The following is a 12,210-nucleotide window of genomic DNA, read 5'->3' as shown; positions in this document are numbered from 1 at the left end:
ATGCTGCATGTCAGCATAAAGAATCCAACTTGTATAACACAAGTAAGTGTATACAGTATATTCTGTATATTCTGGGGTGCATAAAATACTAACAGGTTTGAATGAAGTGAATCAAAACTAGCAGCAGCAGCAGCAACAGAGTGTGTGTGTGTATGAGCTCATAATTATGTGTTTGTGTCTGTAGCTAGGGGATATTGTTGTGAACAGTGAAACCTGGCACAGAGGAAGCTATCAGGAGCCCCACTTAAATTACTGAGTTCATCTAAAGAATCTCCTCTTCTTCTGTATTTAGTACTACGAGCCTCCAGTGGATCATTCAGATGCTGAATGTTCGGTTATCACTAACCTGAGAGGAAATAAGTGAAGCTCTATAATGAGCAACCATTTCAAAAACAACAGAGGAAATGAACTGCAAACCTCTTGAGGTGTTAATTAATTGAATTACATGAATGTCTCTTTCATGAAAGCTTTTATATTTCCTGTTCTGATCACTCAGTGTGCAGGCAAGATGTGATTAATGCTCCTGGTGCATTAGAAGAAACAAAACACAAGTACAGCTGGGTGTCGAGCATGAGCAATCAGGGTTGTACAAAAAACCAAACCAATAAATCAAATTAATTGTTATTATAAAAATTAATATACTGAGTTTTAATTTTCAATAAATAAATGGTCTGACTCACATATATAACTAATTACAACCTCAGTTGTCAGCTTATTAGGTACACTTAACTATGTGTAATACAAGAGCCCTGCAATAAATCTTACCTACTTGAAGGGAATAATGAGTGTGTTTTAGAGAGGCAATTTTAAGGCTAATTTTGGAGGCAGATTTTTGGTTTTGGTGCCGTTGACTCATATTGCGTTAGACTGAGAGGTGTTTCTAATGTTTAGTCAAAGAGGGTACTATCAATGACTTCTAACCACAAGTTCAACCGACCAAACAGCACACAGTACAGTCCAGACACTTTAACTGGACTGTAATAAATTAAACAAATCGATAGCGAGCGAATACAAGGCAGGAAATATCCTGGCTGAATAGTCAACTGAAGAATTGAAGAGTGAAGTTGATACTTTTCGTTTGTTTTCTATTTAGTCTGGTTCAGTTTCACAGTGCACAAATTAAAGTAGACCAAATAAAAAAATGTGTACGAAGGAGCGAATAGATTTTTTTCGTCTCGAGAGCTGCCACTTCTATTCAGGGAATCACAGACTTCGATATATTGCTGTTTAAGTTTTTTCACTTTGACTCAACACTGATCTACTTCCCTTTTCCTCCAGTTTATCTCAAATGTCTTTATATACGTCACTATTTTTGTGGACTTTATTTAGCATATTCTGTGTGTTCTCTTCGTCGCAGATGTCAAGCAAACATCGGACTTCTGCAGAAGTCCAGGTCTGTCCTCTCCCACTCATGGTAACCTGGTGTTTACCTGAGTCCATCTCAAGACATACCTGCACACATGCAGCCTGCATTTCGGTTTGCTTGGAAACCGAGACTGCTTGCGAGAGGTGGTTGCACCAGAGTACGATTACTGCGTTCACAACTACCCAAACGAAGGTTGAACCGCACCAGAGTTTGATGAAAGCGGACTAAATGTTGGCTTGTGAAAGCGCCCTAAAACACAACTAAATCTGGACGTTGGTATACCAGAGTCCAAGCACATGTCACAACTCCGAGCAAGAAGACACACTGACCCGGGGCAACCAGGAGGCTGAGACTCTCACTGAACTGGGTAAAACAGGTGTTATAAAACGTAACTTTTGCTCGTTTGTTTGGGCAGGTAGAGCCCCAACCTTCCTGCAGCGTACCAAAAGGGTTGTAGAGTCCATGTCTGTGCCAAAACTCAAGTAGGACTGTCCTTGACTAAAGAAAGTCTTAGTCGACTGATGGATTAGTTTATTCAATCAACAGATCTGTAAAACTGAGTTTCTCCACAAAGAATCACACAAAAGCACCACTTTAAATCTTGTGTTTACCAGAGATGTGCTCATAAGTTTCATGGAAATAAGTCATTCAGCATGAAAAAAGTCAAGTCAAGACTCAAACTAGAGCTGCAACAATGTGCCCTCGTTAATGGCCACTACATATTAATCATTAATGGCTATGATATATTAATCAGTTGGAATAAAGAGACCATTAATTAAGATAATTATCACATTTGTACATACTTGTCTTCATACTTGTTTTTTTACATAACATATAGAGCATTAACATCAACTAAAGTCCCTAATATCTTCCTGAAAATACTCATTATTATGTTAATTTATGCAGCAAAGTGCTTCTGAACCTCTATTCCACGCGGGTAATTTTTGTTCTTGAGGGATTAAATTTCGATGAGGCTTTGTTCTGGAGTTAATGAACGTGTCAAAACACAGACTTCAGAAAGAAATGAATGCTGTTGCGAAGTTAAGTCTCACACGCGGGCACAATGTGTGATATAAACATAACGTGGCTCCTCTCTAGAGCGTGAAGGTTAAATAAAACATATGAGCTGACAGCTATTACCATGGAGACCGTCCAGAGGGAGACGAGACCTGCTCTCTCCTAATGCATCTCTCTATTTCTTCTCTCCGGAGTGCTGACTGGTATTTGGACGGAGGAGATTCTTCCCCTCGCTCCTGTCAGGCTCCCGGCAGCGCTCGACGCTCACATGCCCGACACCGCTGCACTGCTGCAGACAAGAGGCTGAAGCCAATTAGTCCACACACACTTCAACCTGGCAGATTCATTTAGAAGTAGAGCTCCAAACCATCATCATCAAGCTTTTGTTAAAGCCGAATAATGATAATCTCGAGGCTCAGCGCGGGCTGCTGGGTCAGTGAGAAGAGTCAAGGTAGTGATTTATACCAGTCCTCTTTAAGTGGGAAACTCATTCAGGTTCCGACTCAGAGTAGAAAGATTCCTCTACTTCATCGCTCTATTATGCAGCCTCTTACAACGTACAATCAACGTTTGACAGGAGCAGCTATCTGAAGACTGCTGTATAATATCAGTCATTTGGTATTCAAGCTTCAGTATAGTTATTCCACCGGTTAAATGTCAAAGAAAATTACACATCTTGCTTTTTTCAAGATGGAAAAGACAGCTTCTGTTGGTGAACATTGAGCTGTCCACTAGGGGAGCAACATGGATGAAATTCTCTTAGATAATGCCATTAGTTTTTACTATGGCAACAGAGCTTATTATTAGGGCAGCTAAGTGGGTCAGAGGCGGAGAAAAGCTGCAGGGAGGACAACGCTTACAATATTGCAGTATAATTGTACAATAGTAATATAAATCAGGGGAAGCTTACTGGAAAATCTGATGTGAAATATTTTGAGGAAATATTATTTGAAGATTGTGGTTTTGTTTTTACATCACACCTCAGTTAAACGCGATCAACAAAACTGTGTTTGTATGGAAATATTTATTTTTTTCAAGTCAGCACACTGACACACTGACAGCTGTTGTTGCCTGTTGGGCTGCAGTTTGCCATGTTATGATTTGAGCATATTTTTTTATGCTAAATGCAGTACCTGTGAGGGTTTCTGGACAATATTTGTCATTGTTTTGTGTTGTTAATTGATTTCCAATAATAAATATATACATACATTAGCATAAAAGAGCATATTTGTCCACTCCCATGTTGATAAGAGTATTAAATACTAGACAAATCTCCCTTTAAGGTACATTTTGAACATATAAAAAACGTGTGATTAATTTGCGATTAATCACGATTAACTATGGACAATCATGCAATTAATCAAATTAAATATTTTAATTGTTTGACAGCCCCCCCAAAAAATAATAAACGTTTATCAAAGAACCATCAAATTAATCATATCAGAAAATTAAGTTTGATAAAAAAAAAGCAACTATAAGTCATTATCCAAATCATCTTATGTCTCATGCACCACAAAAACAACAACAACAACAACAACAACAAACAAACAAAATCATAATGACACATCACATTAACAATCACATGTAACAGCTATTGTAGTTACAGTGAGTACAGTGTTGAATAGATAAGCTGACACAAAAGACTTCCCACAGCTGTTTGTCTCTACTTGTAGCGTCCTAATCTAAACTAAACTGAGAAAGCATCTCCTTATCATATGAATCCGTCTCACACAACGTCTCAGTTTCACTGCCTTGAGCTCGTAAACACGATATCACATCCTGGAAATGGGCCAGACAGTAACAGCGTAAACACACGGGCATCTTGGCACCTTGCAGAAACATTTTCCAATCGCTGCCAAATTAAAGAACAGCACGCTTTATTGCTGTTAGAGGCAGTCACACCACGAAAACCGCAGGAAGTTTACAAGAAAAGCAGCTGGTGAGAAACAGGCAGTCGAAACCTCTCAGTGTTGTACATCTGTCTTCTTCCTGAGCACAGTAGATGCACACATGCTACCAATAATATCACTGCTGGTTAGGAGCCCTGAACCTCAATTTGCTGCTGCTTCAAAATTATTATTTTCTTTCCAAGATTTAATTGGAGTTTGAGAAAATCTCCCACCACTGCTGCTTATGAAACCCTCTCATAAACAAACAGAGAGATTTTGGATAAACTGGTTGGTTGATAAATGTATATGTAAGCGATAATAGACCATGCACTGTCTTGAAATAAAGGACAAGGCGGAGATGAAGAAGGAGTTTCCTCTACTGAATTTTCAGAGTGCATCATTGTCCTTACAGGGCCACTTGCAAAAGGGACAACACGATAGATTGTGTTCAAATCATAATCTATAATACAAATTAAATTGACTTGTAGAGCACATTTCAAACACAAAGGCAATTCAAAGTGCTTTTACAAATACATCATAAAACATTTGAGTTTTAATTAAATCGTAAAAAAACATTTTAAAAGACATAAAAACAGAGATAAATACTACATTGGTAAAGATGTAAGTTGGATAATGAATGCTTAAGGTTCAGTCAACATGTTTTTAAACTAGATTTAAAGGTGTGTAGGAAAACTATGGTGGCCGACGCGAAAATCGGAAAGTCTCTCTCTAGAGCCAGTGTTTGGTTTGTCCGTTTTGGGCTACTGTAGAAACATGGCGGAGCAACATGGCGGACTCTGTGAAGAAGACCCGCTCCCTATGTAGATATGAACGGCTCATTCTAAGCTAACAGAAACGCAACAATTCTTAGTTTCAGGTGATTACACACTAAAGAAAAACATACTTATTAATATTATATTCCATTTCTGCTAATAGATCTCCCTAAATGTTACACACTGTTCCTTTAAAGGCAGTCAATGTTGAAGTCTTATATCTTCTGCAAGTTTTTTTCCAGCAAAGTAGTAGTTAAACTCACGTTCAGGTCAGTTTCAGCAAGAATTATTGATTGGAAAGTTTTGTTTCTGTGGTTACCTGCAATTTAATATACCCTGTGTAGTAATTCTGAACAGTGGTTCTAACTGTTGACCGTCAACCAGAAAGTATTTTGACATAAATCATTATAGCACCCAGTTCTATTCAATTTAACTGAATTAATTTCAAGTCAATATAATTTAAAGGGATAGTTTCGGGTGTTTTGAGGTGGTGTCGCATGAGGTACTTCTCCATAGTCAGTGTACTACCAGCAGTAGATGACGGTCGGCACGCCCCCAACTTTTTCCACACCCTTTTTTTGCTTTATTGTCAATAGATCAAACAAAATCAAAACTTCTTAGTTTTCATCTGTCAAACTGAATGTGTGTGTATCAGTGTGAGTATGTCTGCATGTGCAGGTTGGCTGGTAGCTGGTAAAGTGTCACCAGGTGTATCTTACCGATTCAGTGCAAAGGCGTAGTGGAACTTCACATGTGGATGAGCCACGGGGTCAAAGGTCGGAAGCTTCTCCAGAGTCTCCACCAGCTTCACGATGGACTCATAATCCTAGATGATAAGGAAGTAAAGAACACACTGATGAGCTCCTGTTGCACTTTCACCCATGTCCCTACAAAGCATTGTGGGACTGTATCTTTGCATTAACGTCCTCCAGCTGCTCTGAGTCCAGAGGGAGAGTTTCTGATGTCTTTTTATTCATTCTGTCTGAGACTCGACTGTCTGCTTAACACCAAACACACTTCAATAATTGAGAGCTCCCTTCATCACATTTTTGTTGCTGCTACTTGCCTACATAGTCACTATACCCAAAGCATGTTGAATAATTCAGCACGTCCTCAATGCTTGTTGTTCTGATGAATGATTCATGAGGCCGAGCGCTGCCTATGGTGAGTGGGAGGATCTGGACGGTGAGTGCCGTCGCAAAGCGGAGACTAAAGAGCGTAAAGAGCGGCAGATTTAAGACGAGCAGACCAAAAGCTTCGCCTAGAGCTCTCCACAGGCGGTCTGCGATGGCCCCCGTTTGAGAAAGCGCCACTCGTAAAAAGGGATGACGCTGACGGATTGATGCTGAGGCGGTGACCTCTCTCTAACGTGTACAGTAGGTTTGTACAGTGGCTTCCTCTGTCAAGGTCAACGACACACAGATCATCTGTTCTGTTCTTAGTTGGCAATTTGTTTGAACTTAAGAGGAGCATCAGTGGTTCGCTGGATGTCTGATAATACCTTCATAGTTTATCCTACAAACGTTTTTTGGGATGGTGTGCTGAAAGTTTTTGCATGTCCTTCTCTAAAGAGTCATGCTCTCAGGATGATGGCGAGGTGTGAACCTGGAGGTGAGAGGTGCATCCTGATTGGTTCAGTGATTTTGTTTATGCAGATTGAAATTGAGCAATATGCATGTAAACACCAGGGATGTGCGCGATTAGTTGACTTGTCGATTAAACGTTGTTACCCTCGCTTGTCGGCACAAGATATACTTGTCAGTTAAATGTATTATTATTTTATTAATGTACACATTTAAATTACATATTGACATATGCTGTCTCAGCTGTTGCTGCGGAGAACTCCTCTCCACTCTGATCTGAACTCATCAGCCGCTCCTGATTCACTCCCACTTCAAAAATGTTTACTTTTGGAATGAGGGCTGTGACAATTAACGTAACAGAGACGATCGAGGGCTGAGCGGTGCATCGCTCGCTATTTCTTTGTGTTTGAGAGAGACAGAGGGAAGAGAAGGTGTATAAAAGTTGCACACTAAGATACCAATGGTAGCCTATAAGCGATGGAGGAAAACTAAGGTATTGCTTTACAGCACAAAGGCAAGTTGCTTTATGGCACAGAACAAGAAGAGGGAGCTTTGGTATCAGTATCATTTTTTTTGTTTCAGGCAACGGCACATGTTGAAATTAGTCAAATTCTCTCCCAGTGTGCCTATTCTCTTCAGTAAAACAACAGGAAGCAAAAACTGTCTCCACCAATTATCCAATTTGTTTAATTATCCTGAAGCAGCACGTTTAATTTGACACATGACAACAACATGCTGATGTTTAGAGAAGCTACACAGAGCAGGTGTACCTGGATGTCCCTGTATGTCAGCAGCAGGTTGATGACGATGTCGACCGAAAGGCACTCCACGTTGTCCAGACGCTGCTGGATGCGGCTCAGCTCGGCGGACAGCTCCATGCCGGTGTACAGCTCCCGAGCCCTACGGATCTCATTCAGGATCGTCTCTCGGAAATACTGGCTGTGAGAGAAGAAGCTACATAAGAGAGGAGTTTGGCTTGAAGGCCTTCATGATGAAGCAAAACATTTAAAAACCACCCCAGTTTCTATTATTTCAATTTAGTACAAGATGTAATTACAATCACTTCTGATCATCATGCTAATCTAATTGTTTTTGGTAGTTTAGTGTTTCCTTGAGGGGCAATTCTAACATGATTGGAGTTTGAATTCATTTCCTGTTTTACATAATTTCAGACAATTAGAGACGAGCTATTTCCCGCTCGTCTTAAATGAGTTTTTCAGAGGAATTATTTCATAAATGTTAATTAAATATAACTACGTACTTCCGGTAAAGTAGGATTTTTTGGAGGAAAGCATAAAACTAACAATGACAATGAAAGGAAAGGACGAATAAACACATTTTTCAAAGGGCCATTTGTTGGCTCTTCATTCACAACTCCACACGGCTTTTATCACACGTTTACATTTTCTACTGAGCTTATTGTTACACTTAGTCACACTCACTGTCAACTAGGCCTAAATATTTAACTTTCAATCAATACTACCGCCTGAAATCTGTCCGTTGCAGACAGTAGTTCTAAAATCTGGCATTGAATGCTGGGTGGTTATCTTTTTTACTTATTCTTTGATCATAGGTTCTGATTTGAATCATAATTTACCAAGTTTAGACTATATTTTATTAGGTAAAGTTATTGCACTTGTGTAAGCTGATTGTCTTTAGACAACATTTAACATTTTAGAATTTGGCTTCTTTTTTCATTGGAAAAAAAGGGTTTATACCCTAGACTGTATAAGAAGTGGAAGTAGTCACCGTGACGTCACCCTTTGGTTTGTGGACTATCGTTTTGAACATGGATGTATAAAGAGAACTGTATACAGCGTTGGAGGCGGGCTCCCGTTCATTCCTATGAGAGTTGCTCAGTGGTGCATGAAGCCAAAATGGCTCGACTACCGAGTGATGATAAAGTACCCGGATCATTCGGCGATCTTCTGCATCCATTGGGCCCATAGCGCAGGCGCAGGAGCGTTTCCTTTAACCCCGCCTCCCAGCCTTCAGCCTGGGTCTCATGCACATGAACGGAGGAAGGGAAATAACGCTGGATTCGACTATTAGTGTTTTTTACAACTTTTAGGACCTAAAGATTTAAACAAGGGCTATTCAAGTGTTCGTACTGGTAAGTTGATGCCCAAGGGCATCACGTGACAGATGCGGAAGTTGTAATTCCACCATTTGGCCACTACAAAAATGTGGTGCAAAGCCTGGCGCTCTTCCTGGGGGCTTGGTTTTGAAGCCTCGAGTTCGGCATTTTGGCCGTCACCATCTTTGTTTTTGGCCGTTGTCATCTTGTTTTTTTGCAACCAGAATTGACACCAAAGGGTGGAGCTAAGTACAACCAAATGTTGAATAAGACGACCAAAAAGTTACAATTAACTTTCATGAACTGAAAACACACTGTGAAAGGGTTAAAGTTGTTACACGAAAACAAGGACAACTCCCAGACCGGACAACGTCATGGTAGCGACCTGTCAATCACAAGGTAGCCACGCCCTAAAGCATACCCTGCTTTATGGTCTATTTGACTCTAAACGGGACCATAACTTACTAAATGAACATCATGCTGTATTGAAGAAGACTTGAAACTAGCGATTGAGACCATAAACTCATGTTTACAATGTTTACTGAGGTAATAAATCAAGTGAGACTTCCCCTTCTTCTAGACTTCTATACAATCAGACTCATTTTTGCAACCAGAGGAGTCGCCCCCTGCTGGCTATTAGAAAGAATGCAAGTTTAAGGCACTTACGCAGAGGTTGCCCACTGGTTTATATCCCGAAACACATAGTTTTAGTATTGGTATTAAAACTCGGCACTAGTGTAAAAAAATTCAAAAGATTCATGTACTGATGATCATCTGCTGCAGATTATTGTCCCCCCACTCTCTTCTGTTCTCTGTATCCTTGCGGGGAGTGATGAGGTTAAAGCCTGAATGCCAAATAATGCCTCACTCTATTCACATAATAAATCTGTTCCATGTGAGTTAGCTGACTAAAATTAAATTAGCTTGAAATTAAACCTCCATTGTATTGGAAAAAGGCGCCATTGACATTTAAAAGGCCAATGTCAGCCCAATGCAAGGCGTCAGCAAACGGTAACGATAAGTAAAGGTAGCACAGGCCTCAGTGCCATAAAGCAGAATACATTTAATCTGTCATATATAGCTATTATAAACAGCAGTCATGCTCCTTCACACAGTGCACAGAATGCATTCTACTCAGTGATGGCTGAGCTGAAAACTCTCCTCCTGTTGGTCTCCAGGAGACAAAAAGCTTCATCAAAGTGCACGTTTTCCTTTTGTGCCTGTAAAACCTGAGTCACTATTTCTGGAGCTGAACGAGAACCAACTGGCTTCTGCACAGCCTGTTGGCAGGAAAGCCTAAAATATTACCCCAGCAACTGAGGCGGTGTAAAACGTTTCAAAAAGTAGCTCACCACGCAAAGTCAAAGTTGAGGGATGCACTACATGAAAATAATTACGGCAAGTAAAAATAGGACGAGTGGGATAATGAAACAAAAGAGACGCACGCAGTGCTGCTCAAACATGAACATGTGAGCCAAATTTTGCTCGACAGGAACTTGAAGAAATCCCACTACAATGGCTTCTTCCTCATCCGTCATTCACCTACGCTCTACATACACCTCAGCTTGCATTTATACAATAAAACAAACAGTTGAACGTTGTTTTCCCGTATAACCCCGTATGACCCCGGGATGTTACCGAACATTATGCCTTCAGAGGAACTTCTTGTTAGCAGAAATAGCTATAAATAGATGTTTTTCTTTTGCTTCCTCATCCTCAAACACATTCGCTCTCAATGTGAAAGTGTTTCCTTGAACAGTTTACAGCACCTGAAAACTCACAGTCATTAACATTTTCATGACTGTAGAGGAATAACCTTCAAACTATATTCAGCACTACAAAGCCAAAATGCAGTAACTACTGCGCAAATTTAGTCAAGAGTGAACTAAGAAAGAAATCTGAGTTTTTGGCATCTGCTTTACTATATAGGCCTACACACAGAAGGATATTATTACCTCCGCCAAGGCCGAATGCCTAGGAAGGAGGTTATGTTTTCACCAGCGTTGGTTTGTTGGTTTGTTGGTTTGTTGGTTTGTTGGTTTGTCCGTTTGGATGATAACCCCAAAAGTCCGTGATGGATTTGAATGAAATTTTTTGGAGGGGTGGGGTGTGGCACAATGAAAACCGGTGGCGATTCGGCTTCGGGATTATTTTTTATTTATTTTTTCTCAGCCTGTGCATTAACACCACAGGCTTTAAGACATGCGCAGTGTAACTGATGACGCTTTCATGACGCGTCACCCTGCCTCTTTCCTTCTGCCTACAGAGAGAGAGAGAGACAGAGAGAGAGCGGGGGGTGGAGGACACCTGTAGATTTGGCGTTTTTTCACATTAAACTCTGTGAAATTACAGTTGAATTCGACCAAAGTACACTTGGTGATTGTTGGAAAGAGTAACAACGACGGTTTAGGTGAGTTTTACTTTGTTTCTGTCCAGTTTGAATGATGTGTTTTATGCTGCTCTGCTACATACAGCTGATCTCAACATAAACAAAAATACAAGTGGATGATGGCGCAAGCTGAATGGAGAGGGTGGCGGGGGGGGGCAATCGTACTTGGGCAGCTTGGCGGAGGTCTGTTTAATTTACCTACACAATTTTCCCAGGCTGTGACCAGTGATTGAAAATATCCATTTTGATGAACCAACATAATTCAGTGTGTTACCCCAAATTGCTAAAATTGCAATTGGAATTTATGTGATTTGGCATGATTAAGTAACGTTTAAATCACATATTTTAGTGTGTTAAGTTGTAGAATAATTTGTTATTGATTTCAATATAATGTTACTGTATTAATATTGGCAAAGCAGAGTTACATGACACACCAAACGTGTGTGCCTGCTGTGTTTTCCCCTGAAGATTATCCAAAGGCAGAGTGCAGTAATGTTATTTTCATTACAACCTTTTACATATGTTTCAAGAATAACTTGAAAGTGTAGCACTTTTTTTTCTCAATTTCACGGCTTTTGTAGTCAATGGTCTCTGCCTTTGTAAAGCAGTAACGTTACCGACCTCAAAAACAGGATGTCCATATTGTTTAGCATCCCTGTTAATGTAATATCTATTGGTCATGATGATGATCAGCATATTAGCATCAATAGCATGTCTGTAGGGGGATTGTAATTACCATTTATACAGCATTAATATGAACTATAATTAAGTGACTTACTGGGAGTTTGCCTGCGACACTTTGAGCAGCTGGGCGAAGCGGTCGAGCAGCGGCATGCAGATGGGCCCCAGCAGCATCTCGAAGCTGGGCTGCATCAGCTCCGTCAGGCCCTTCATCAGGCTGCTCTCACAGCAGTACACCTTGTTGTGGGGCGTCACCATGTACGGGATGAAGGTGTAGTTGGCTGAACACGTCTGTTGAAACAAGAGAGAGAGATCAGGATATTCAAGCATCAGAGGACATTGTGGGTTTGGTGTGAAAGAGGCATCAGCAATATTTTAGCCAAATGTGGGTGTATCATTTGGAGAATCCAAAAAACTTGATAATTAGATTTAATG

At 40.3% G+C, this 12,210-nt stretch overlaps 1 protein-coding gene across 3 annotated transcripts in view; it reads right to left on the bottom strand.

Moving 5' to 3' along the window:
* The window catches only part of map3k5 (mitogen-activated protein kinase kinase kinase 5), a 76,781-nt gene that overhangs the window by 33,614 nt on the left and 30,957 nt on the right, over positions 1-12,210 (bottom strand). For 2 of the 3 annotated variants that reach the window (XM_037750618.1, XM_037750620.1), the window contains exons 4-6: positions 11,873-12,066; positions 7,399-7,582; positions 5,765-5,871 (exon numbers count right to left, since the gene is read on the bottom strand). In XM_037750618.1, coding sequence (XP_037606546.1) covers positions 5,765-5,871; positions 7,399-7,582; positions 11,873-12,066 — 485 coding nt within the window. The remainder of the gene's footprint in view (positions 1-5,764; positions 5,872-7,398; positions 7,583-11,872; positions 12,067-12,210) is intronic. The other variant, XM_037750619.1, reaches the window with a different exon arrangement.

Source organism: Sebastes umbrosus, chromosome 18 (genome assembly GCF_015220745.1).
Source record: "Sebastes umbrosus isolate fSebUmb1 chromosome 18, fSebUmb1.pri, whole genome shotgun sequence".
Taxonomy (NCBI): domain Eukaryota; kingdom Metazoa; phylum Chordata; class Actinopteri; order Perciformes; family Sebastidae; genus Sebastes; species Sebastes umbrosus.
This window is presented reverse-complemented; position numbering and strand designations above follow the sequence as displayed.